The 22,135-nt window shown below is 38.6% G+C and overlaps 1 protein-coding gene across 1 annotated transcript in view; it reads right to left on the reverse strand.

The window, feature by feature from the left end:
- Positions 1–17: 17 nt before the first annotated feature.
- MDN1 (midasin AAA ATPase 1) overlaps positions 18–22,135 on the reverse strand; it is a 93,678-nt gene continuing 71,560 nt past the window's right edge. The window contains 27 exon segments of the mRNA XM_054514215.1: positions 18–976; positions 2,341–2,483; positions 3,699–3,762; positions 4,416–4,530; positions 4,624–4,697; positions 5,311–5,485; positions 6,108–6,223; positions 6,598–6,687; positions 8,190–8,347; positions 9,785–9,955; positions 10,420–10,621; positions 10,768–10,869; positions 11,244–11,405; positions 12,910–13,244; positions 13,892–14,027; positions 14,662–14,805; positions 15,030–15,202; positions 15,416–15,557; positions 15,824–15,961; positions 16,092–16,253; positions 16,626–16,798; positions 17,023–17,169; positions 17,522–17,748; positions 18,269–18,748; positions 19,777–19,892; positions 20,936–21,041; positions 21,922–22,048. Of these exon segments, the coding sequence (XP_054370190.1) occupies positions 788–976; positions 2,341–2,483; positions 3,699–3,762; positions 4,416–4,530; positions 4,624–4,697; positions 5,311–5,485; positions 6,108–6,223; positions 6,598–6,687; positions 8,190–8,347; positions 9,785–9,955; positions 10,420–10,621; positions 10,768–10,869; positions 11,244–11,405; positions 12,910–13,244; positions 13,892–14,027; positions 14,662–14,805; positions 15,030–15,202; positions 15,416–15,557; positions 15,824–15,961; positions 16,092–16,253; positions 16,626–16,798; positions 17,023–17,169; positions 17,522–17,748; positions 18,269–18,748; positions 19,777–19,892; positions 20,936–21,041; positions 21,922–22,048 (4,367 nt within the window). The 3' untranslated portion in view covers positions 18–787.

Below are 22,135 nucleotides of genomic sequence, written 5' to 3' on the forward strand. Positions count from 1 at the left end.
AGGCGCAGACGTCGTAATTACAAAGAGTGGTACCTCTTTTTATTAGTACAGACGATACAAGATGCATAGCTTTTGCAATGAAAAATCACGTCCGTGATTTATGAAACATCCCCAACGCCTGCCTCGGACGGGGCAAACTTCACAGTGTAAAGTGGTAAGGCAGGGATCAGCGTATATGGCGTGATTCAGAAATCTCCCTGCTGCTATCGTCAGGCAAAAATCGGCAATAATTAAAAATCATGCGTTAAAACCGCAGAATAGTTGCAAGTATTCAAGTACTTTTTTTTTTTTTTTTTTGGTTGATTAAAACCATCTGTGCCTCTCCTGGTCCCCCACTCTTTCCTTCCCAGAGGCACCTCCACATGGGTGATGCTGGAAAAGGCTTTATTTGTGAGACACCTCAACTTCTAATGCAGAAATGCCTTCCTAGGAACAAGACTGGTTTTACTAACGGCAGGGAGGGAGCAGCAGGAATAATATTACCTCTATTAATATTACAAACGCTTTTTTTTTTTCAAGGTAATAAGTTATTAGAAGAGAATTTGAGACAAGTTTTACATTTCTTATGGGAATAGCAGGAGACAGTCTCACCATTGCATAATTGTCCTCTTGACACCTTGGGAGGATGCACCCAAACCATTCTGTTCTTACACAGCCTCTGCCCCAGAGCAGCTCCCACAGGATAATCCCAGTCAGGAAGAGCTTTATGACCCCTCCCATGAAATGCAGTTTCTTGTATTTCAGCAGTTCAGCAGCAGCAATCAGGTCCTGACCTTGTCTACAAAGTCTAAAGAGTGTCCGAGGCAGTCACCAGCTCAAACCACTGCCTGAGGGCATCGCTCAGAGTTTCTGGGAGCGCGTTCACATCTCTAAGGATCATGTAGAACGGGAATGGGAATTCTTCCATGTAAGACCTGATTTCAGGCAATTCTCCAGGTCCTTTGAATATAGGTACTTTAATGTCCAAAATAGAATCCTGTAAAAAAAAGTGCTGATGTTACTACTAAATGACACACATATTCTATGAGCACTGATAGAATTTACCCTATTTTCTAAGTACTTATAATTCTCCCCCCTTAGATTAAAACTTAATAAAATACTTTCAAGATTAAAAGCTGTAAGTGTTCAGTGGTAAATCAGATCAAAAGCTGAACATTAATCAGTTAAATTCTTTTGCCCTTTTAGATAAAAGTGTACTAATCCATGAATTATAGGTTAGCAGGGACTAAGCTTAAGCTTCTGCAATACCAAATTCTGTAAATAAATTCTGTCTTTTCTTAGCATATTACGATTTGAGTTTACTGTTGGCACTTAAGTTTCATTAGTTTGATGCCTTCCCAAGAGATTCTGTAAGCTCTTTAGTGCTGAGTTCAACTAATATTTGTGCAGTGCTCTAACAGAAGATTCTTTAGCAACTTCACAGTATTTCAGCAAATACTACAAAGACAAAAATCAGATTAAACTCCAGCTGTGCTTCTTGTAAAGTAACTTCTCAGTTGCTCAGTGTTGCAGCTCAGAAATTAATAAAGGTTACAGAAAATACCTTTTTTTCCCCAGAAAAAAAAGCTTATGAAAGACACCCAGAATTTTCGCTTGATACTACAGCCAGGTTTCATCAGAACCTTTCAGCTGTTTGTCAGCAAGAGAACTGTTAGTTTTTCAACACTAAATATAGCAGATGAGTTTTGTATGCAAAAATAAAGATACAGGAAGAAAACACAACCAACAAAATTAAGAGTCTTTACCACATAATTCTCTATCAGGCTTATGTTTGCTCACTTACTACCTTACAGAGCCTTCCTGAAACATTCCCATTTATTTCAGCTTCCCATCCAAGGATATCTAAAGTTTTCTTCCCCCATTACCAGATGCAGAACTCAGCTTTCCCAACTGAGGCACTAAATAACTCTCACACACTCCCTTCTGTCTAATGTTTAATCTCATACTGGCTCCAGCTGTCATGTCAATTGGGGACTGCTGTCAGAAATTATCAAGCTGAATCAGAGCTGAGATGGAACAAAGCATCTCTCAAGCTCCAAATCTGTCAACCTGCCAGCTGCTTCCCTGGTGGCCAAGAGCTACAAGCATTCCGTTTGAAGACGGGAGCTCTTAGCCTTTCTGTGGCATGGAAGCAGAGGGGTTTTTTTTTTTAAATACAAAAGATAAAAAGCACAGTAGGAAGAAATGGTAGATCTGACAGACGTGGAAAACTGCACTTGGGTTCAGTATCTCTGACCTCTACAAAAGATAAGGTAGCTGTATGGCATATAAAAGACAAGAAAAGGATTTGTATCAGTTTCTCATTCACTGCAGTTGAATACTTCTCCCTTGTTCACTTACCCGGGAATTAGGGTTGTCCAACACTACAAAAATAACAAAGATATTGGCACTCCGAGCTGCTTGAACTGCTGCTGTCACCCGTTCCTTGCCTTCCAAGAAAAGGCCTCTTCCATCAGATACAATCAAAAGCAGCTGCGCTGTTTCTGAGCACAAAGACCATTTAAAACTCCAGTAAGTTCAGAGTAAAACATTTAAAAGGCAAAACCCCCTATTTTGCTGTTTGGCCTGTGGGTATAATGGAAAAAGGAGTATTCCTAAGGATATTAACTCCTCAAATAGAATTCTGTCAAGTCAGTCCAATGAGTCTGAAGTAAACCTCCTGGAACATCAGACATCACACCCATGCTGCGTTCCTCAGCACCAATCATTTCTGGAGATATGTTATTGACCCAAGTTGCCCCTAGAGTCAGATACATCCCTCTAGAGGTACATTTTAAGTTATGTATTTAATTACACATAAAATCACAGTAATTACAGTGAGGAATGCAAGCCCTAATTGTTACAGAGGGATGCAGAACACACTTCTGCAGACAGGCCCCAGATGTGACAGGGCTTTGTCTTTTTACAGAAAGAGGTGATGAATCCTACAGCATTTTCTCTTGCCAGCTCCCTCAGGGCTGATTGCTGCTGCATCCCCACCTGGTTTACACAGAACTGGATGCAGCTCCCCCTCAGAATATTGTGACACCCTGGCCACCCTGTGGCAAAACAGCTGTGGATTATAAATCCCAGACTGTCCAGTTCTTGGAGTACTTCAACAACAAGAACTTATAAAAAATACAGGTGCCACCATGACAAGCTTTTAACTATCACAGAGCAATCTTTTAGACTAATTATGGGGCAGACATGAGGCAAGCAGTCTTCCAGCTTTTCTTGGAAAGAAAAGCAGCTTGTGACCTGAAGTTCCAGGACTGTGAAAGGCAGGTAGGAGGCAAATTCCCTCCTCAGAGCAGTGGCAAATTCCCTCCTCAGAGCAGCTTCTGGATACCTAGAGAACCCAAGCTCTCAAGCAGGAACAGAAGTGTCTAGAGTCAGGGTCTTAGGAAGCTGGACAATGCTCCCAGCTGGCACTATCTACACCTTAACATAGTCTGCAATCAGGAGGTAAACGGAGGCAGGTAAGGCGTGCCATTTTAAAAAGTCTTACACAAGATTTTAGTGACTTATTAACAAATATGAAGTAGATGTCGCCTGGGAGCCAAATTTCAACCAAACGTTGCTTTTGACAAAGCAAAACCCAAAGCCCTAATGCAAGTGATGTTTCAGTCCTAGGAGTCTTCCTGGCAAGATCCTACATCGGGACTGTAGTGAGCATTCCACTGCCATGGCAACAAGCACAGTAACACAAAAAAACTCACCCGGATTAATATTTTGAGACAACTGCTGTGCTGCAGCAAACATATTTGCTGATGATTCTAGAAACTGCAAAGGAAATAAGTAAGAAAATCAAGTTATCTCATCTTAAAAATAATAAACTTAAAAATGAAAACATTTCTAAAGAACAGCTTTCTCTCTTTTAAATGCTAAGACAGTCTGAACACATAACACAGATACAGGTCTTAGCATTTTCCTGTATCAACTCCAGATTTAAATTTATTAAGTACTTTTGAACTAATGAATCTTCAGAGAGCCTTCAAACAGATTATTTCGTTCCCCAATACTAGCAAAGCCATCAACACAGTACACTGCTAATGAGATTAATGGCTTCATTGAAAATCTACATCCTGTTTCTAGGTTGAACTTCTCTGGCTTCAGCCTGAAACAGGTGTATCTAGTTTAATACTCTAGTATTAATCTAGTTTAAGATTAAGAACATCAACAGTACCCAAAATACTTTTTAAGACTCAATAAAGAGTAAGGTGAATGCTTAAAAGTGGTATATATCAGAACTAAAAGTGAGAAAACACTCTTCCTGTTACAAAATTACGACCATTTTATTTCTTTGTTATCTAACCAGCTATCAGACTCTCAAATACAAAAACAACTAGTAAGTGTTACAAAGTGATCATGAAGCTGCTGATATCTTGTCTGGAAAAGACTGGTAAACCTGTTGCCCTAGAGGCATTTTTGTGTACCTGGGCTATTTTTGTTTTCTTCTGCTGAAACTTGCAAAGACGCAATATCCGTGTCCCTGACTGGTCACTGAACTGCTCGTGGAACGGGTGCAGCAGCTGAACAGTCTCTCCAAAGCTTCAGAAAAGAGAAGAAAATTAGAGCATGGAACTGGTATTTACATTCTGCTCTGAAGTACTGAAGAAAAGTCATGATTTCAAATAAACTCACCTACACACAGCAATTTGTCCCACTTCTAGAAGAGTCAGAGCATTTCCAATAACTGCCAGGGATTCATATGCAAGCTATTAAAGACAAAAGTTGCATCAAAAATTAGCATAGTCAATGTTTTACTCAATGCCCAGTATTAAATATGAAGAGTGTTACTGACATTATTTTTCATTATCTAGGAAGATAATTGAAAAGTCTGCCTATCATGTGTAAGACAGTCAGTGCAATAAAGATACAATAGTTCTGCTTGAGGGCTTTAGCTGATTGATTTAGAGACACCACTTTAGGTAGGCTAATGAAATAAATAAGTAACTGTTCAGAAGGAAACACACCATTTTAATTAATAAAAGCCCTACAAGTGGTCTATGATGAATGGATATTTAGCACTCCAATGAACTGCCAGATAAGGAACTTTCAACCTTTTATACGCCACAAAAAGTAGTTTTACAGTGGATATGTACACCTCTAACAAAATTAACAGCTCATCCTTTCAGCTAGTTTTCACTGATCTTTTGTTAATAATTCTCTCAGGCATGAATTGACAAGAGTTAAAGCACATGGACTGGAAAAATAGGTGCTTTGGAATTATCAGACTTTCCAGCAGCTACCAGCCCTGGATGAAACAAATCAGCAACTACACATCAATGACAGGTGGTTTCTCCATACCCCTCCCAAGGTTTATTTTACCTGTTTAGAGTGATTGTCAATCATACTAGAGGAATCATCAATAGCCAGGCAGATCTGGTACTGCCGTTTGCTGGGCTTGGTCCTTCGCAGCCAGATCTTGTCCTTTCGGAACTGACTGGCAATGTACGGGATCACTTTGCGCATGTTCAGCCTCTTCCCAGTTCTGTAGTCTCCTCTGAAAGTTGAGAAAAAGACAGTGACAGGGGTTATCAGCAGATATCTCATTCTGGAAATCCATGGCCTATGCAGCATATACACCAAATGATTTTTTTAAAATACAACAAATCCAATATATGAGTAGTTTTAATACTGATATTTCATTATAGATAAAAATATCCCCCACATTTTTAATGTAAGATGGATATTCAGTGTTTTACAAGAAGTTTATTTCTAGGTACCTAAAATGGAAGGCAGACCTTGAATTTACATTCCACCAGTTTGAAACAAATTTATATTTCTTTAAAAAATAATCATTTAATGTTATAAACAACGTAAAACATTTTGACATTTTACATAATCTTTGACTTAACTTCAAATGGTGAAGTTCATTAATCACCTGTTGCACAGGAGAAAAAAAAAAAGTAGAAGGCAATATCCTCAGGATGGGTGCCAACTACTATATCATATTTGCATTTCATAAAATAACCTAATGTTTCTGTACAAGGAAATTGAAGGCATTTGCAAACAGGAATAATTACTGTAATGCAAGAATGACATAATGCTGCAGTTTTAGAGGTTAAAGCACCCCAAACCCATGAGTTTAAAGAAATCAGAAGCCTCAGAAAGACCCAACTTACTTCAACTTGGCAGCCTGAGTGGGTTCCAGGATGAGTCGCAGCTGTTCACAAAGCTGCTGTGATAGAGGAGCTGTCAGTACTAAATACTTCTGCCACAGCTGTGCTGCTTCCTTCTCCTACAACATCACACAAAGAAATTAAAGTCAATTATGAAAGAACAAAACAAGAGGGGAAGCACTGTCTGAAGAAAGAAACCAAACCACAGTGCACCACAGGGAAGGCTGTAATGAGCTAAAACTGAGGGTGCCTCACATGACAATCTGCATTCACATTCAAAACAAGATCTGAAACAGCATCCTGCTTCAAGAATAATGTAGTATGTTTTTTAAAGTAAGGTAAATGTAACAACAAAATAGTATATATATAATATGTTTTTGAGTATTTAAATTCCAGCCTGCTTGCATTCCTCAATGTTTTAGCAGTAAAAGAAGATGAAATAAAGCAATGAAGGATTCTTATGACAGTTTTATATTCAAATGAGGTCACAAACCTCCTCTGGAGTTCCAGGCTGTTGTGTCTGCCAAGCTTCCAGTTGCCTTTCAAGTTCCTTTCTTAGCTCTTCAGGATCTCTAATGATGTGCTAGAAGTGGAGTTACGAGTTTTATGAGACAGAAAATTAAGTTTACACATCTGGTGATTCCCAAAGTATAGCAAACTATAAAGAAAGTAAAATGCATTGTTCTCATTCTTACAAACAAAAAAACCCCGAATACCTCAATGAAGATTCTAAATCTCCATGTTTTTTTAAGGGCTTCTATGTACATGAAGGATAAACACCTCCCCACAAATATCTCCATATGCGATTTAATCAATATAGAAACAAAGCTAGGAACATCTATGATAATGACACTGAATACAATAATATATAGAATTTCAAGATAAATCAATGAAATGATCTTGACAAACACCAGATTTATCAACAGTATAATGGAGACCAAACTATCGAACAATACACCTAACTAGTATCTTTGGAAACAGAGTACACTTCACTTAGTTATATTTTTATACAAGCTTCATTCAAACCACTTGAAGATTGAATGACATCATCCTCATTACCTGGCACCAAATATTATTTGATAAGCCATTCTGTTAAAGGACACCCAAGCTTTATGATACTTCTTTTACTCTCACTGTGTTTTCAGTAATAGCCTCTGTCCCTGACTTACAAACCCCCAGTTTGGCCAAACAGCACTACATGGTCTGTATAACCTGCAGGCACACAGACTAAGGAAAATAAGCCCATGACTCCAAGCTCAATAGTCCCAGTAACTTCTCATTCCTCAAGAAGCAGCAGCTGTCCCACTGGTCACCTGCTGCATATTAATGGAAGGGAGAAAGAACAGAAACGGAGCAGATTTCTCTCTTCTTCCTTCTGCTGAAAGGTGAGAAGCTGCACTTTTCCCCCAGCTGCCTCTTTCCCTTCCCCTTTAAATGGTGCTGCAAGAGCTCCCTCTTCTGTTCCACATTTTGCATGCCAGTTGGAAGAAACCTACAAAGCTCAAAGGCACAATTATTCTGACAACATGAGAACATTTGCACTCAGCAGCTTTTTTCCAAAAAGCTGCAATATTTGGCATTAAGGTAGAAATATCAAGTGCAGCTGGCACAAAATCCTTTCTTTGTTATGCATAGAAACAGTAAAATAGCACCCTCTAAGCATGTACTTAGGACACCATACTGTAAGAATGAAAGGTGAATCCTTCTAAAAAAAACACACACTGAAAATATTTTCATTTCATCAACTGCTTATCCACCACCAACTGCTTATATGCTATAGGTCTTTATGATAAAATGTGCTTTTTCACAGAAGTTTGCACTGGAAAACCATGTTAACAGGAAGCTCTAGGATCTTCTAGGCCATGATCTTTTTTGAATTGAGACACTAATAAAAAGCTCAAAAAGGTTCTACAGTACCTACGATCAGCTGTTATAAAACAGTACTATATTCATGTATAATGACTGAATTGGCTGAAAAAAAAGTAATTCTAGTCTTTTGCATTCACAGAGTTACATTAACACAGATCAAGTAAAACCACCTCTTCCTCCTGCTGTAGCTGAAAGAAGACAGACTGGGTATCCTACCTGGGGAATGTCCATCAGAAACTGGTGGGCTGTGTGTATGGTCGAGTCCTTGCTTCTCTCTGGCTTCTCTTCAGCCACCTTTAGTAGTTTTTCTGGTGCAGAGTCATTGACATCCTCTGAGTCAAAAGTCTGGAGCTCTGGCTCCACGTCACCTGGTCCTACAAGCACAAAACTAATTACTGACTTCATGGGTCAACATAATACAAGAAACAATATTGTATCTGACTCTTTCACAGAGCATCTCATATGCTTTGTACTGCAGCTGACATTTCCTTTTAAAAGAAGTGCCAAATTTTAAGACATTTAATTCTAGGAATGGGATGAATACATCTTGCAACTCACTGGAACAGAAAACCATGCATTTCCTAATGCAAATTGTTTTTCTGTCTTGCAAACTTCTTGCTAAACAAAGTAATAGTTAACAGATATTTAACACCTGACAGTTCCACTGGTGAAGTACATTTATTGACTCTCATAGCCTCTATGACAGAATGATAGGAGGTATAAAGTCATATGAGAAGTCAAAAAATCATCATTAAAAAATGGCAATCTTTACTTATTTTTACTCTGATTTTTAACAGAACAGTTTTCTATAAATCAAAATTCAATTTACAAATAAAAGAATGGACTAGAGAATTTGTTTTATTACTGTTTCTACTGTACTACACTATTTAACAGCTAATTTCTTAAGAATTATTCTAAAGGAGAAAAAGAATGACATTGTAGGACATGTTTCAAAGATTAGTTTTTCAGAACATAGTTAGAGAATCATGTGGAAAAACAAGCAGACTGATGACATGCACACCTGTACCATAAATAGAGCCTAGCAAGAGATCTAAGTGATTAAAGCTCAAGGGAGTGGGAGGCAAGAATGTAAGCTTGTAAAACTCGTCTCCCCTCTCCAGCCATGCTTTGTGTTGTTCAAGAAGAAAACTGTTCAAAATTCCAATCTATGATGTCATATACTTAGATGCATCAAAATTACAATTTCTGTTGCAATTGGCAAGAGATATTTCTACCTAGCTTTTTTTTTTGAAAGGGGGGGGTTGTGTGGCTGACAAGTCAGACCTATCTTGTCTAACAACTACTTCTGTCAGCTGCTCAGTTTTGTTCCCTCTTAAGAAAGAAGGCAGTGAGAGTTTGGTGCTACCTCACCAGATGTGTTCAGACCAGCTCCTCTACTTCTTGCTGGTTTGTTTTTTTGTTTTTTTTTGCCAGAAGTTATACATAAAACAGTTGAGTTATGTGGTGCTGATGGTGGTGACACTGGAATGCATTGTTAAATGCCAATTAATTAAGTGAATTGGCACTGTGTTGAACAGCAGGGAAGTGTTTGCTTTTTATTTCTTCAAAGTGGTGGATAAAGATTAGAGACCATTAACTTGAAAGAAAGCAGTAAACCTCTCTGTCAATCAGTTTAGCAAAGGCTAATGCTGGTTACTGGGCAGAAGTAAGAATACTGCTGCAGAGGAGTCAATTTAGAGCAGGCATTCAGCCTTATGAAACATATCTACTACATGCAAATCTGAATACCTATATATACATCTAAAGATCCATATCAGCATGCATTTAGAATGCTTTACAAGTTAATGTACCAGAAGGTTTAGTGGCATTAGACTTCTTTTTTTCTGGCTTCAGCTCTTCAGTGTCTACTGCTCTGAGATCCTCATCCTCCATTTCTGTTTCCATTGCTGCATCTTCAAAGTCTCCTTCTTCCTTTTCTTCAGGAGGCATAACAGGTTTCTCTTGCTCCTTGCTAGCTACATCTGCACAAAGACAACAATACTTGTGAAGAGGAAAGCGGAAGGAGAAGTAGTCAAGTTAAAAAAAAAATGTTGCATTCTGAGGCCACTGTGTATCAATTTCAGTGAACTTAGAAGAGATCTGAAGCTCAAACCCCTGTTTTATCTTTCATTCTGCTGTGTTGTGTCATGTCAGTAAGCTATTGCCTTGATTAGCTGAAGTAAGATTTGAAGATAATAGATTGTAAAGATAGTAAGATAAAATCTATTTTTAAAGTCAAAATCAGTATTTTCATAAGTGTTATTGTTGGTTGGAGTCTGACTGCAGAGTAGCATTTATTGTAGTGAAATGGTGTGGCACCTTTAACCAAAGCAAGGATTGTTAAACATAACTTTAAAAAGCAAACAGGGAAAACTACAACAAATACGAGTGTTTCAGGATTTGATTCTGCAATGACAACTCTTTACCCCCAGAAATCCCACTGTACCATATGTCTGTGCATCATAGTGTTCAGAGCTTTGTTTAATATGTTCAAATGCATCAGCCTCCTCCACGTTTTGTTTAGGCTGAGCTGCATCCTGCTTTGCTTCACTGCTGGATTCCATGGTTCTCAGTCGCTTGTGGATGCGTTCATTGTGATCTCCCATCGAGCGCTCGTTGTCTGCCTGGCCAGGTTTCCTCTTGAAACTCTGAAAAGGAACAAATTAACACCATCAACTTCAAGAGAGGTGTAGCCTACCACTAATGAGAACAGTGCTCTGACAAGGAGAAACTGAGTCCTGACTATTTGCTGGTCAATATTAAGACATTTAAACAAAAATTTAAAGAGACAAACCTGTGTGTTTTTTATGCTTTGCTTCTGAGAAGCCACCCGGGCCATACGTGTGGATTCATGGCCTTCTGACTGATTGGCACTTGAAGCTCCAGTTCCACTTTCCTGAAAGAAAAATAATAAATTTCAAACATTACCAAAAATAGAAACTACTGTAAACAAACTCCAGATGTTAAACTGCAGTGCTTTGCTACATTCTGTTCTGAATGACCAATGGCTCATAACTGCAAGTATAATTCTTATGGACAGCAGACAAGCCACTTCTACAGTTCAACAATTATCCTAAACTTACCTTTATAGGAGTGAAAATGCAGGATATCTACATAGTCTTTAAGGTTTTTTTCAGTGAATTTACAACTGGTATAAACTAAGGCCTTAGGCACAGTTCTTAAAAACTATGGCAGCAGTTGCCTGATTTCAACTTGAAAACATATTCACAGATTCAGCATTTTTAACTTGGACACTTCCACATAATTTACCTCTTTAGACTGGTCTCTTTCTGAAGCCTCTCCAGCCAGCTCAACAGCACTGTCACTCTGCAGATTTTCTTGCCCAGTCTGCCCTTGTGTTTCATGCTCCATTCTTTCCTCAGCCTCAGGGATCTCTTCATCCATCTCTGAATTATCTTTATCCTCCTCCTCCTGAAATAGCATCAGATTATTTTAACATTCTAAAAAACATTGAGAACTCTGTGTTACTGAAAGGCACTTCAAGAAAAATACAGTTATAAGACACAGTCAGAGTGGCCTAACAAAGGGAAAGGCCTGTTTAACTGGATAGCCCCTCTGTGATGAGGTCACCAGCCTAGCACATGAAGAAAAGGCAGTGGATGCAATTTTCTGGATTTTTAGTAAGGGTTTTGATAATGTCCCTCACAGCATCCTTTTGGACAAGTTGTCCAGCTGTGGGATGAGTGGATTCACAGTGTGCTGGGTGGATTCTAGGGCTAAAATAATTGTACTGAATGGGGTTTCAGCTGGTGACAGTCACCAGTGCTGTTCCTTGGGTTTAAGCTCCAGGATTAGTCCCGTTTAATGCATTTATCAATGATCTGGATACAGGAGTTGAATGCTCCATTAGCAAGTTTGCTGATACAAACTGGGAAGTGCTGTGGGCTCTCTTGAAGGACAAAAGGCTCCTTGCAAAGGGGTTTAGATTGAATGGGGCACTGGGCCATGATTAAGGGGATGAAATTTAACAGGTCCAAATGCTGGATTCTGCACCTAGGATAGAATAACACTGGGCTCAAGCATAGACTGGGAAGAGGAGTGGTTGGAGAGCAGCCCTGCAAAGGGATCTGGGGATGCTGGCCCACAGCAGGCTCAGAGTGAGTGAGCACTGAGCCCTGGCAGCCCAGAGGGCAATCCCCATCCTGGGGTGCATCAAACACAGCAACACCAGCTGGTCAAAAGAGGTGCTGAATCCACTGTATTCAGCACTGGTGCAGCCTCACCTGAGTGCTGTGTGCAGTTCTGGGCCCCATAAGTTAAGAAGGATGTGAAGGTCCTTTAATGTGGCCAGAGGGGAGTAACAAAGGTGGTGCAAGGGCTGGAAGCAATGTCCTATAAAGAGCTGCTAAGGACTTTGGGCTTGCCTAGCTTGGAGAGAAGGAGGCTGAAGGGTGGCCCCATTGCTCTCTACAACTTCCTGAGGAAGGGACATAGAGAGAGAGGTGCTGATCCCTTCACCCTGGTACCCAGTGATAGGATGCATGGGAATGGCCATTAGGACTTTAGTATCACTTCTTTACTGACAGGGTGGTCAAACACTGGGAAAGGCTTCCTAGAGAGGTGGCCAGTGCCCCAGAGCTGTCAGTGTTTAAGAGGTATTTGGACAATAAGCTTAATAAATATGCTTAAACTTCTGGTCAGCCCTGAAGTGGTCAGGCAGCTGGACTAGATGATCACTGTAGGTCCCTCACCACTGAAAGAGTCTGTTCCACTCTAACACAAGGCCAAGGAGGCAGCAGGAACACAGACAGCAGAAACACATGCTTAATAAGCATAGTTCTTATTATCTTGATGAAGACTCTAACATTGTGTCTATTCAATGTCAATTTTTTCAGAGTATCGCACAGCACAGCCATTTCTTAAATCTTGTATAAGGAAAAAAAAAAAAATCACATTTTTATTTATCATACTGTACCTGAGGTTGAAGGCCTTGGTCTTCATTAGGGATTCCCTTATCTTCATTTTTTTGAGCAGATTCATTTTTTTTCTCATCAGGTGGTTGTGACTCTTCCTCTTCTTCTTGTGCATCCTCAGTATTCCCTGCCTTTTCTTCTTGATCATGATCTTGATCTTCTTTATCTCCTTCATCTTCCTTCTCCTCTTTATCTTCAGAAATGCCCTCTTCAGCTGCTTTTGCATCTTGATCATCTCCTTCTGTCTCACCAGTATCCTCTGCATTCTGTTCTTCTGTCTTCTCAGCCTCATTTAAATCCATAGGTTTCTCATCTATTTCAAAATCATTCTCTTCTTCTGGATTAAAAAAAAAATCAGAAAGGTATATAAAACTTTCAGTGAAGTATAGAGACAGTGAACATTACAGGAATTTGGAATAAAACTGCCCAGCCTGTCAAAAACCCATAAAATACTCAGTTCTATGCACAAAATCTGTTTTCTATTAGATTAGAATTCTATTATAATTCTTTTAAGTCACAGTTGATTTCTAGCTAGCAGTATCACAAAAATTGATTTCTAGCTAGCAGTATAACTAGGATGAATTCCTAGTAACTTCCTTTAACCTGAGGGCCAATTGACTTTTGAGAGTACAAATACTCAGAAGTATAAGAGAACAAAAATGAAACCACAAAAGCAACTAGACAATTAAATAAGGAGATTCCAGCCTGAGATAGGCTGTATCACTTGGGTAGCATGAAAAGCATGCTCCACAGTGTGCATGAAAGGGAGGTAAAGGAAAATATTGTCATGCTGACTTCTTGTCTGGCCTCCATTTGGTATGTTGATATTTGGATGCACAAATGAATTTGCAGCTTCTTGCTGGTTACACTGAATCCTACCACCATCTCTCTCCTTTCTGTAGACAAAAAGGGTTCATGATCTGATTGTCCCCCCTTCTTCCATGTGGCTTTCATCTAGGAATCTATAGAGATTTTCAGCTGTACCTTCATCCTCCTCCTCATCATCACTCTTCTCATTACTCTCCAGATTCAAATTATCAGGAAGGTCCAAAGGTTCAATTTCAGGCTCCTCTTCTTGCTGGCCATGATAAGGATCTACTTCATTGTCATCATACTCACGCTGTCAGCAAAGAATGGGGGAAAAAATAACAGGCATGGACTAAGCAGGAGGATTGGCAAAGATAAGAAACAAGATCCTACTATATTCTCTAGGACAAAGAAATACTGGATACAATATTACATTTTGATCAGTTAAATGTGGATTTCCAGTGGTACACATAATCATGCATAAGGAGCAGAAAGATTAATTTCAGCAAATGCATTTACATAAATTGGTGGTACTTACAACCAGCATGTTTTATGTTCAAAAGCCAAATTTTCTAGCTGAAACATTCTAAACAGAATATGCACTCTTGGAGATGCTAAATGTACTCTTGCATACTAAGGTGTTTCTGTTGCTACACAACAGAATTAGAGTTTTGGAGCTTTGTCCATCAAAACATCAATTCAGTGCAAAGCCTGTTTTGGTAGCTATTGCAAGTTCAGGGTACTCCAAAGAAATCCTTTCTTGAATATTTATCAGAAAATGAGTGAGTATTATAATGGATACAGTATGGTTTACTTTTAGCTCTGAAATGAACTTTAGGGTGCCTCACTATAAAAAAAAAGCATTTGAAATTCTCAGAAACACATGGTATGAGCAACAGAGTGTGGTTTAACAGCAAAATACTCCATGTAGTCCAAATAATTTTTACCTCATCAATTTGTTCATGGATTTTCTCTTGATTTCCACTGTCTTCTTCCTGTTGCTCTTTTTCCTCTTTCTTGGGAGGCTTTTTTTTATTATCCTTGTTTCCTGTCCCCAAATTGTCATCTTTTGCAACGAGCTCTGAATCCTCCTATTTGTAAATCCAAAAGAAACTCAGTTACTTTATCCACTTTTCAAAGTCTCAGTGGCATCATCTCCTACTAAAAAAAAGACAACACCCAACAGAAGTTATTCCCTGAAATTATCCCCTTCTAAGGCAAAAAGCTACGAGAGGCAATTCCCATTCTAGGTCACATTAAGTTAGCAGAGTTCAATTCCTTTGATACTTTTTCCCCCCATCTTGTTCCTTATTACCTCATCCATTCCTGGTCCAGTTTCTTCTGTTTTACTACTAGCATCTTCATCTTCGTCATCATCTTCATCATCCCCCCAGAGCCTTTCGTCTAGTTTATCATCAGCTTCAGCATTATCAAGATTGCCCATCTGCTTATCTAGTTCTTGCTCTTCATCTGAATTTTCCTCATCTTCTGTGTACAGTTCAGAATGTGTTTCAGTACAGAAGACAAAGATAATGTTTTTGTTAACTTTAGAAGCAAATAAGCAATCCTTAATTTTATCACCCCATTCAGTGTAATTGATATATGCAAAGGACACACATGCACATGTTATAGGAAAGCATCAGCCATTACTGAACTGTTCTATAACTTTTCTTATAAGTTTGCCATAGTGGAAGAACAAACCTTTTTTCTCCAATTCTCCATCATGCATCTTTCCTTCAAAGTCTTCAGACATTTCAATTGCATTGTCTTCTCCTTCAATGTCTGGTTTAGAATCTTGATCCTCTTTCTCCTTCTCTTTCCCTTTTTGAAAACTGTCTTCTATCTAAATCATTGGTAAAGCAAAAAATTACAATGAATCTTGCCTATTTATTAAAAGCTTCCCAAGCATATTAAAACACACAAAAACATATTGTGATATTAGAAGTATCACAACAAGATTCGTAAGGTGATAGGCAAAGGTAAAAGCCAACATAAATAGGAGACTGAAGATAACTTTGTGTTTCTTTTTACCTAAGACATCCACATAATGGATTTCAAGAGCTTTTTCAGTTTCACTTCAATTAAACAAGATCAACCCCAAACACTTGCCTGATCTTCACTTTCTATTTTGTCGCTCACATCCTTCTTGCCTTCCCCTTCTCCAATACCACCATCCTCATAGTCATGGAACTCTGTTGCTCCCTCTCCTGCTTCATCTTCAAGTAACTCTTTTGGCAGACAAAATCCCTGCAAAGGTGAAGAGAAACTCAAAATCTTCCTCAGTAGTAAGTACACTTTTCAGCTTACTTTCTACTCAAGACTTTTATACATTAACTATATGCTTGCCATAAAGCCACTGTTACCTCTACTAACTTACCTTCAGAGCAAGCTCTGTAAAAATGCTGGTTAGAACAGAAAGCAGTTTTCCAGTACTCCTGTGAGATGCCAGTGAAATGGTGAGGTAGAACAGGATGAGGTCTGAATATCTGCAGAGCATGGGCTTTAGACGCACCAACAAATAGCAGGACTGGTTGAAGAACTACAGTTGAAACAAAAAATCAGCTGTGAGTCATTACTTGTACTTACTGACATGCACCTCAGAGAGGCTCAAGACAGTGACTAAAAACATGCTCAAAGCAGAAATATCAGTAGGTGAGTTTATTTCTATTTCTAGCGTTTCTGGAGCTTTTTCTAGATTTTTCACAAAAACTTTGTCTTCTTACTACAGAAATGCTTAGCTTTTGCCAGACACTACAGAAGGCTACTTTTATTTGTCCCCAGTTTCTCACATGCTTCTAGTTCTAAGGCACTGGGCAAGAAGAAGCAATGCACATTTAACCACCAAAGTAGTTACAATTCCAAATGTCTCAAGACTCCTAAGCTAAAAAACTCATGAAAAGAAAAAATTTACCTCATGTTTATATGAAGTGCAGTCTTCCCTGTAAGATTTCAGGATCTCCAGGAGTTCTGAAACACCTAAAATTGCCTTCTGCACATGTAAAGCCTCCAAATCAGCAGACAGATTTTGATCCAGAAGTTTAGTTATATGTCCAGCTTTAATCACATCAAGTAAGGCTGCATCCTCTTTGTTTGAAACACATTAAAAAAAATGGAGATCAAGTCAGATATTCTAAAAATGTTATAGCAAGCAACCTAGAAATAGCCACCCTATCTGTGTAAATACACAATTTCTATTAAAATAGTTATTTCCTTGTGTATTGGTACCTCTGACACACACTGTTTAAAAAATTAAGGTTTGCATGGTTTAAACTCTTCTGCTCCCCACTCAAGTTTATTGACAAACTTACCATTTTCCTCTGAAGATTTTTCTTCCTCTTTTCCACCTTCCTGTTTTCTCTCTACCAAACACTGAACAGCATACAGAACAGCATGGATAACAGTTTCCACTTTCGTTGAGAACTGCTCCACAAACTCTTCATCCGACCGTTGATTTCCTTTTGAAGCATAACACAGGCAGTTTTACATGCTTGTAAACATCAGATTGCAGGTTCCTATGTTTCCTTTATGCAAGGACAATGACAGCACTATGCAACTTTTACTACACAGTTCTACCAAAATCTCCTTGCTAATCCTGACCTACAATTACAGTGCAGGATCCATCACTAGTAGAGATGGTAAAAAAATTATACTGCACAAATAATGTCTGGACTTAATTTTGCAAGTTTTGATTTCATGAAGTTTTTGGATATCAGAAGGAACACAGGGCCACTTTCAGCAATAACCAAACTAATAAATTCTTTTGTCTTTACCAACATAACAAATCAGGCGGAGAAAAATTATCCTCACCAGTGCAATTTGACACAGGAGCAAGAAGCTGTGTTCTCCAGGCTGTGAAGTGTGAAGATGTGTTATTAACTTCTTCTTGTATATACTTCAGGCTCTTGATTAGGGCTATCTGATTTGCAGCTTCCATGTCTTGTCCTTTTGGAAGAAACAGGGACTCTATGCTTTGTAACTGGGCTGAGACTTCCAGCAAACAACTCACAGCTGATGTGCAAACTTCAAAGTCTCTCCTGCAACAGAAATACCATAATACTGAAAGAAGAACAAACAGTCCAACTTAAGATAAAACCTTTTCTTGGTCATGGATAAGGGAGAGGCAGCATACATCCAGCCTGAATTTATTAAAGAAAAGATTTGACAAAAAGCTTATAGTTACACTGTTTCAAGCAGAGAGAAAATCAGAAGATTGTTATTAAATAGGCTACAACCCTATTTTAAAATGAAAATCTCTTCATTAACTTTATATTTGAAATTCACCTCATTAGCTAAGGAGCTATGGGGATAAAATCCTGAGAGATCAAAGACAAAGTGGGAAGCTGAGACAGAAATTTTTTTCACTTGACAAGGGAACAGGAGAAGACATACATTTCTTTAAAGAGTCAAGCACTGCATTTTGCAAAAAAATGAACAGAAAAATGTTTGAAGAGCATCTGAACCCACTTTTCAATATATGCATAGGCAAAAATTTTCAAAATTACTTCACACATACTATGTGAACATAAAGAAGGGATGTTCATGTGTAGGACTCACCAGGAATAAAAGGAGGTCTCACGTGACTGCTGTCTTACTCTGTCCACCTCTGCTTTCATGGCCTTCACATTTGCCATCACTGCAGTCAATTGTGTAGCTACCTGCAGCCACACCTGATCCTTATTTCTCATCCTGCATCCAGGAGGCAACTGCTCAGCTGATACTGGAGACAAGTGCTTTAGATCTGAGGGAATCAGGTCAGGTATTCCCGCAAGAACATCTCCCATTTCAGGGACTGAACTCTGAGGAATGTTGGGTTCGACATCAGTCCTTTCACTGTCACTGCATCTGGCTGTCTCTTCTTTTGGGCAGCACTGGATAAACCAAGACAGCTCCTCAAGAACCATCACACACTGCATGCAGAGCTGCTGCAGTCTGTCTGTCCAGTGTTGAATACTGCCTTGAGGAGGAAATGCTGCATTGTACTCTCTGTCAGCAGTCAGCCTAGAATCTATCTCTTGTATACAACTCAGGAGGTTCCTAGTTAAGAAGAAAAAAAGAGAAGTTAAGATCACTGAGTTTTATGTTGTCCTTCATTTTTAAAAGATCTACCTTTAACTAAATTATTATTTTTTTAAATCTAGATAACTTTTCCTGGAAAAGCTAAAACAATAGTTGTTTTTTTTTTAAAAAAAGGTGGGTTAATTAGTGATTTTTTTCCCTCCCTGAATTATGAAATACTACAAAGCCCTGGAAATCTGATTTGTCATGAAAGTCATGGTAATGTAGATATATGTCCACAAAATTTTACTATTTCTGTGACTCTAAAGCTGAGGAGTTTGTTTAGTTGGGGTTTTCTGTTTATTCATTTTTTTTAAGTTTCCTGGCCTTAGAATAAATTTTGCAGCAGTAATCTCCAGTCCAGAATTGCTTCTCTGTACAAAGGTGCTAGCTCCTAACCTGACTTCTAGAAATTTCATGGACTACAGAGTGCTAAACACAAATATGCTCAACAAAGGTGGCATTTGCAATGACTCTGATGACTCAAGCAATGAAATGAAAGACCACATAGAGTAAGAAAGATTCTTACACACTTTTCCTTTTACAGTTTTGACACAACATCCAGTATGTCCCACCTTTCCAGAATTTTCCTTTGTAAGCTGTTGATGCTTCACTTATTTTGGCTCAAAATACCACCCAGATCATTTATTTGCCCCAGGTCGAGCCAACAACTTGAATGTAAACTAAATTAACTTAGGCCAATACCAAATGAGAGAGATATAACAATCTGTAAGTTTAATGGTTTAACTGTGTAATTAACTACAGGAATTAGTTCACATATATGCCTTACTTGTTCTACAAAATTATTTTGATTCCAAAATACTGGCTGCAGTGATAGGATAAACTTAGATCTTCTCTATCTAGGCTTAATTGAAGGGAGAAGAAATATCAGGAAGAAGAGGAAAAAGTTGTTTTTGTCTTCTGCCTTATTTTCCATCTTTCTTGAACTGATTTGCTTACTGTCAAAACTTCTTGCCAACAATTAAACATTGGAAGATGGAAAATACCTGAGTAAGATCCACTGTTCTGTCAGTGCAGTAAGAGATCGCCTCTGTCTCACAAGCGTCTGCATGAGGTGTGCAGTGAACCCTTTGCAGCGCTCAATGCTGCCCAGTCCAATATCCTAAACAAAACAGAGACAGAAGAAGTGGGAGGGAACAGTCAGATGAACAACGAGACAATGGCAGTCTGTGTGCCTCCATTTCACTGAGCAGTCTGAAAGATTATGGTTTAATTGAACAAGTCGTACAAAATTTGCCCTTCGAGTAACTTCTGCAACAGTCACTCACATTAGATTTCACTCCACTGAAGCAATTCTTATCAGGAATTTGGTTCCAGTATTAAATCTACCTCATACAAATAATGATTAAAATCTGAAGAGGTACCAGCCTAAATGCTTTACATTCATGACCAATGCTACAACCATTCATTTTACCAGATATACTGACAATTACTTTCACTCCTTGCATTAGAAGTGAAAGGAGGTCACATCTTAAAGATCAGAATAAATGGTGACAACACAGAGCATAACTGCACAGTCAAGTTCCACTATTTGTATCCAGTATCAGGTGTGACTTTGATAAGATCATGTTGTAAAACAAGAGCTAAAGCATAGTGAAGGAAGAACATCTGGAAGAGGTGCTTTTTTTCTGAAATTTTGGAAAAGTTGTTCTGGTATTGCAGAGTTCATTTGTCTGTTCTACTGGTTTCAGACCAGTAAATGAAGAAATGTATTAGCACTTTAAATGAAGAAATGTATTAGCACTTTTTGTGTTGGACACAGACTCCTGTTATGCCCAATTATAAGTATCAACTGATTTCTTCAAGAACACTGGATCACATTGGGATTATTTTCCTTACAAGTTTGGATTCAGCATTTCATGAGTTTCTTCATGCACAAAAATGAGGCAATTAGGGATCTGCTGGGATGAAAGATAATGTACACTGAACAGATCATTAACTTCTTTCCCTGAACCAATTGTGTCCCTACATAAAACAGCAGGTTTCAACATGCTGCATTTAATGAGAGCTACCAAAGTGTCATATTTAGTATCATATTACACAACAGCGTTATCTCCCATCACTTTTTCACAAGGAAATTTCAGTCCAAGCTGGTAAAATGAAGTTTACAGAACTAAGATTCTGGTTTTACTTTGCTGGTTTTACCTTGGCAGGTGCTAACAAGGCTGTCTGGAGCCGAGAGTGACGTGCAAGTGACCGATAGAAGTACTTCTGGCACCCATCCCAGGCAGAAGAAATCTCTGTCAGCAACCTGGCAGAGCACAAAGAAGTCTGGTATTAAAAAGTACCTCAGCATGCTGGAGCCACCACATCAGCTCTCCAACCTAACAGTTTTGCCTGAAATTTGTTGTTTAGAAAATGCATTGAAGTTCCTATTCTTCATTTTATCTAAAAATATTCTAGTCTTAAGAAAAGATTTGATTTTTAAAATAAATTCTAGGAAAACCCTAAGTAATTGCAGAAAGATCTCTATCTTTGAATACCATTTAATACTTTCATAGTGATATTGTTTTTCTTCCCCCCATGCAGCTAAATCTAGCTTCATACAGAAGCCTTTCTTCTGATACATAAACTAAATGATTACATCCCAGGACAATAACCAGCAAGTCTCAATGACAAAAAAAAGCCCTTGTTGACAGAAAAACAGTTTAAAAAAAATCTGAAAAAAACATCTTTCCCCTAAGAAAGCTTTTCCAGTAATGCCCACTTTGAAGTATTTTCTCCTGAAATATCCCATTATTCAACGAAGACAAAACAATGAAGAAATCCCTGAAAATCACAGTTCACCTTCAATAAAATCATTAGCAGTTTACACTCTAATATACTGCTAGCAAAGCATCCCAGGCAAGGCTGGACAGTGGAGGGCTAACTGAAATCTAATTCATGGAAAGAATGAAACTGAGGGTATCATTATTAAAGTGCAAATATAGAAAAAAAACAAAGAAATTAAAAAAACCCCAAATCCTTGCTCAGTTGTACATACCAAACTGAGATGTAACGGGAGGAAGGGAATATGCAAAATCCTAAATGAATTACTGTTGAGAAACCCCAGTCTAAATCAACACGCCATGAATTCTATATATTACAGCTGCATTCCCACAATCTGAGGGGGAGAAGTCCTGGGTACATACGTGCTGTCCAGCTCATGTGTGCAATCCACTGCAGCCAGGGCACTGCGCAAGTCCAGCGGACGGAGGTACAGAACTTCCTGGCAGTCCTCTGAGCGGCACCAGGACAGACCTTTCCGGTATGACAAACCTGGAACGGTATTTCATCACACATCCTTTGATGCCCTCCTTTTTTGTATGAAAAATGTCACTCACACAGTTGGTAGGAAGACATTAA

The sequence above is a fragment of the Molothrus ater genome, chromosome 3 (assembly GCF_012460135.2).
Source record: "Molothrus ater isolate BHLD 08-10-18 breed brown headed cowbird chromosome 3, BPBGC_Mater_1.1, whole genome shotgun sequence".
Taxonomy (NCBI): Eukaryota; Metazoa; Chordata; class Aves; order Passeriformes; family Icteridae; genus Molothrus; species Molothrus ater.